This window comes from Puntigrus tetrazona, unplaced genomic scaffold (genome assembly GCF_018831695.1).
Source record: "Puntigrus tetrazona isolate hp1 unplaced genomic scaffold, ASM1883169v1 S000000001, whole genome shotgun sequence".
NCBI classification, from domain to species: domain Eukaryota; kingdom Metazoa; phylum Chordata; class Actinopteri; order Cypriniformes; family Cyprinidae; genus Puntigrus; species Puntigrus tetrazona.
The window spans coordinates 1,539,178-1,542,853 of NW_025047681.1; the positions used below are offsets into that span (position 1 = coordinate 1,539,178).

The window sequence follows — 3,676 nt, forward strand, 5'->3', positions numbered from 1 at the left end:
TAAATAGGAAGAAATGTAAGAATTTATTAGCCTTCTGATACTGGCTGGTGTTTTCAAATAATTCAAATAATTTCAAATAATGAGGCAACGAGAAGCTATGGGATGGTGAGATGGTAAGGACAATTTTTCGGACCACCATGCCAGTCAAAATGTTCCAAAAACTGTCAAGGACTATAAGATTTGAAAGAAGGCAAACTGGCAAGTCAGCACCTAACAGAAATCTGGGACAAATCTGGGAGAGACTTCCACTGATGTATAATGCCTTTTTAAACAGTACATGCCAAGCAAGTCTGCAAAATATGACATCAAAATCTAGACAACCTGTCATGCAAAATCTTGATACTCCTGGAATATGCAGGTATACATATTATTTATTCAACATCTGAAAATGAGCAAGACGTGTAGTCTAGTAAAAGAGACATTACACTGAAACAACTGATACCAGTCTCTTGAGCCAGCTTCAAGTCAACATCTTCTCATATGTTTTCTGAACATATATCTCTTCCTTCACCCTATTTTTGTGCTGTCTACTTTTAAACTTAATTGAACGTCCAAAAAGAGACATAGTCACTCCAGTGTGTCTTAGGTCATCCCTAGAACTTCATGGGACATACCTGGAACACCTCTATCAGGAGGTGTCCAGGAGGCATCTGGAAGAGGTGCCCAACCCACTTAGCTGGCCTCTCTCAATGTGGAGGAGCAGCGGGTCTACTCCCAGCTCCTCCCAAATGACTGAGCTCCTCACCCTATCTCCAAGGGAGTGCCCAGCCACCCTATGGAGGAAACTTATTTCAGCCGTTTGTATCCTTGTAGAATCTCATCCATTCAGTCATGGCCCAGTGTCCGTGAGAATAGGTGAGAGTTGGCCGGTAAATCGAGAGCTTCCCCTTGCAGCTCAGCTCCTTCTTCACCACGACAGAACGGTACATCAACTGCATTACTACTGAAGCTGCACCGATCTGTCTGTCAATGTCTCTCTTTCCATCCTTCCTTCACTTGTGAACAAGACCCCAAGATACTTAAACTCCTCCACCTGAGGCAGGAACTCCCCACCAACCTAAAGGGGGCAAGCCACCCTTTTCTGACTGAGAACCATGGCCTCAGACTCTGGCAAGTTCCTGCTCCGATCATAGAGGGACCAGATCATACAGGGACCCGTACCCCACATTCCCAGAGCATCCTCCACAGGATAACATGAGGGACCTGGTGGAATGCCTTCTCCAAATCCACAAAGGACATGTGTTTCCCTACTGCACCTGCGAGCAATAGGGAAAACTGCATATTAATGTAATCAATTCCAATACTATTAGAGCGAACATTTGTGCCAGATGCACATAGTGCGAGTCAAAGTTAATAAATAAGGTGGCAATCAGTGAAGGTTTATTCATAGAAGCAGAGCACACATTCCAGTGCAAAGGGTTGGTTTTATGTTGAAAAAAAGTGAGGTAAAATGAAGCTGCAAATCATTTAATACCAGTCAACAAATGATTGACAGCTATATCCAGTTATGCAAACTACTTAATGTTCTTAAATATGACCATTTTAAGATAGAGAGATAGAAAGAGAGAAAGAGAGATGTTAATTATTAATTTAACCTAAATTTACCTAAAAAAAATTGTGATTTTAATAAAAGTCATAGGGTAGTGCTGACAAGTATCTTTGCTTCTTAATGTTACAGTTTACACAGCATGAACTCCAATCTCTGTGTGTGAATGGTGTGTGTGAGTGTTAATTAAAGCAGTGTATAAATACAGAATGGTGATTAAACTGAAAGGTTTATTTAATTTAAATTGACACTCGACAGATGTCGGTCAATGAATAAATTGTAATGCGAACAAAGAACATTTACACCATTTGAATAACTATACAGGTAATAAAAAAAATCATCATCATTAATAATGGTATTTTTTAAGATGACTTTTTCGATGTATTTAATCATAAAACACTTATTGTTAATAAATGTCATTTTACATTATAAAATTTAATATTTTCTCTAAACCTTAGTTTATTTAAAAGACATCCATCTTCTTCGGCTTATCTGGGCCGTGTCGCGGGGAGCAGTCTAAGCAGGGACGCCCAGACTTCCCTCTCCCCAGACACTTCCTCCAGCAATTCCGAGGCCAGCGGAGAGTGAGTGACCGAGCTCCTACCCTCTCTATTCAAAGATAACTCGAACAACTACATGACTGAACATGAAACCTCTGAGCCCAACAGAGATACACTGGTTTTTGGACCAAACGTAATTCCAGTTCCCAGGAATTTTGCCTCGAGCCCACCCGCACCAATAGATACCCCTGTATCAACTCCAAGTCCCAGTTTTGCAGCAACAGGTCCGGCTTTGGCTGAAACACTGCCGACTTCAGCACGAGCCATCATTCCAGCTCCAGTAACACTGGCTCCAACCCCAGCCGAGGCGTTCGGGCCTTTGGCTTCTGCCTCTAATACACTCACTTCAGCAGCAACACGACCCACTCCTGCTTCCGCGTAGACTCCAGCCTTCGGAATCCGGTGTCCTGGTTTGTCTTCGAAGCCTAATGCATATTTTCCACACTGAGCATATCTGCCCTTTGTGCTGGCATCTGCTGGTCTGTCGAATGTGTCAATGACGTTTATGGTGTCCAGCAAATCAACATTGACCGATGCAAGTTGGATATTTGGTTTTTTGTTCATTTCCTTTTTGATATTCCACGTTTCTCTTTTGAGCAACGACTTATTTATGTCACTTGAAACATTGAAATCGACAGGGTGTGGCCCTACCCATTGCCGTTTCGTATAAATTACATTACAATCGTCATCTGCAGATATAAGACAAATTAGTTGATTTGGACATTCAGAAAACAACACAAACTAAAATAGAGTATTTTGATATAATGAAGATACAGATTTGTATGATTTCTAATAAAAGAGTGTTTTTTTTTCAAATCAGAGAAATCTATTCCTACATGGATATGAATTTTGTGAATACTAAATATAATTCCAAAACATTTTATTATTATGAGCATGGTACATTTATTGTCTCTTATTTGCACTTAACTTGAAATTTGAACGTATAATTATTAAAGTAATTCATATTAAAATTCTCTTACCATGTTCGCTACGTTCATGATGTGTCCTTTCACTCATTGCGCTTGTATAATGACACAAATCTTGTTAGTATTTAATCCAATATGTTTATGAAGATATATGAAGATCTTCTATCAAGTGGTATCACATTTTTGTCCTCTGTGTTTTGGGGAGGAGTCTTCAGTCATTAACCTCACCTCGACAAATTTATTGAACAGCAATATGATTTTCATATCGGACTTTTCAGTTGAACATCTAAAATATTTTGTGAATATCTGGGAAGCATTATGTAACACTGAAAATGGTTGAAGGCAATCCAATGTACCAACAGAATAACTATTAAACCTATATTTCCAGGTAATAAAAAGGAAAGAAAATGTACATAGTTGCTCTGAGTGAATAAGGCAACTTTATGAATCAAGTCCAAACTCCATATGGTGAAGGTAAACAGCTGTTATTCCATTGGTCTTACAGAATCAGATGTTCTTTTATGTCTTCACAAAGGGAGAGGTAGTATATGAGTTATTCACCTGTGGAAAGGAATTTCACTTGATAAGATTGCTCAAGCAATACTAATTCTGTAAACTAGAGAGATTCTTTAATCTTTAAAAAG

At 39.2% G+C, this 3,676-nt stretch overlaps 1 protein-coding gene across 1 annotated transcript; it reads right to left on the reverse strand.

The window, feature by feature from the left end:
- Positions 1-1,756: 1,756 nt before the first annotated feature.
- LOC122331731 lies at positions 1,757-3,342 on the reverse strand. Its single transcript, XM_043229241.1, has 2 exons — positions 3,087-3,342; positions 1,757-2,795 (listed from the first exon to the last, which is right to left on the reverse strand). Exons 1-2 carry the CDS (start codon positions 3,121-3,123, stop codon positions 2,179-2,181), a joined length of 654 nt encoding a protein of 217 aa, XP_043085176.1. The 5' UTR covers positions 3,124-3,342; the 3' UTR covers positions 1,757-2,178.
- Between the last annotated feature and the right edge of the window lie 334 nt (positions 3,343-3,676).

Bases quoted from the DNA above. Each gene is read 5' to 3' on its own strand.
- LOC122331731 (XM_043229241.1), bottom strand. From the start codon at position 3,123: ATGAGTGAAAGGACACATCATGAACGTAGCGAACATG. The intron at 2,796-3,086 runs GTAAGAGAATTT...TTATATCTGCAG, and splicing joins TCATGAACGTAGCGAACATG to ATGACGATTGTAATGTAATT.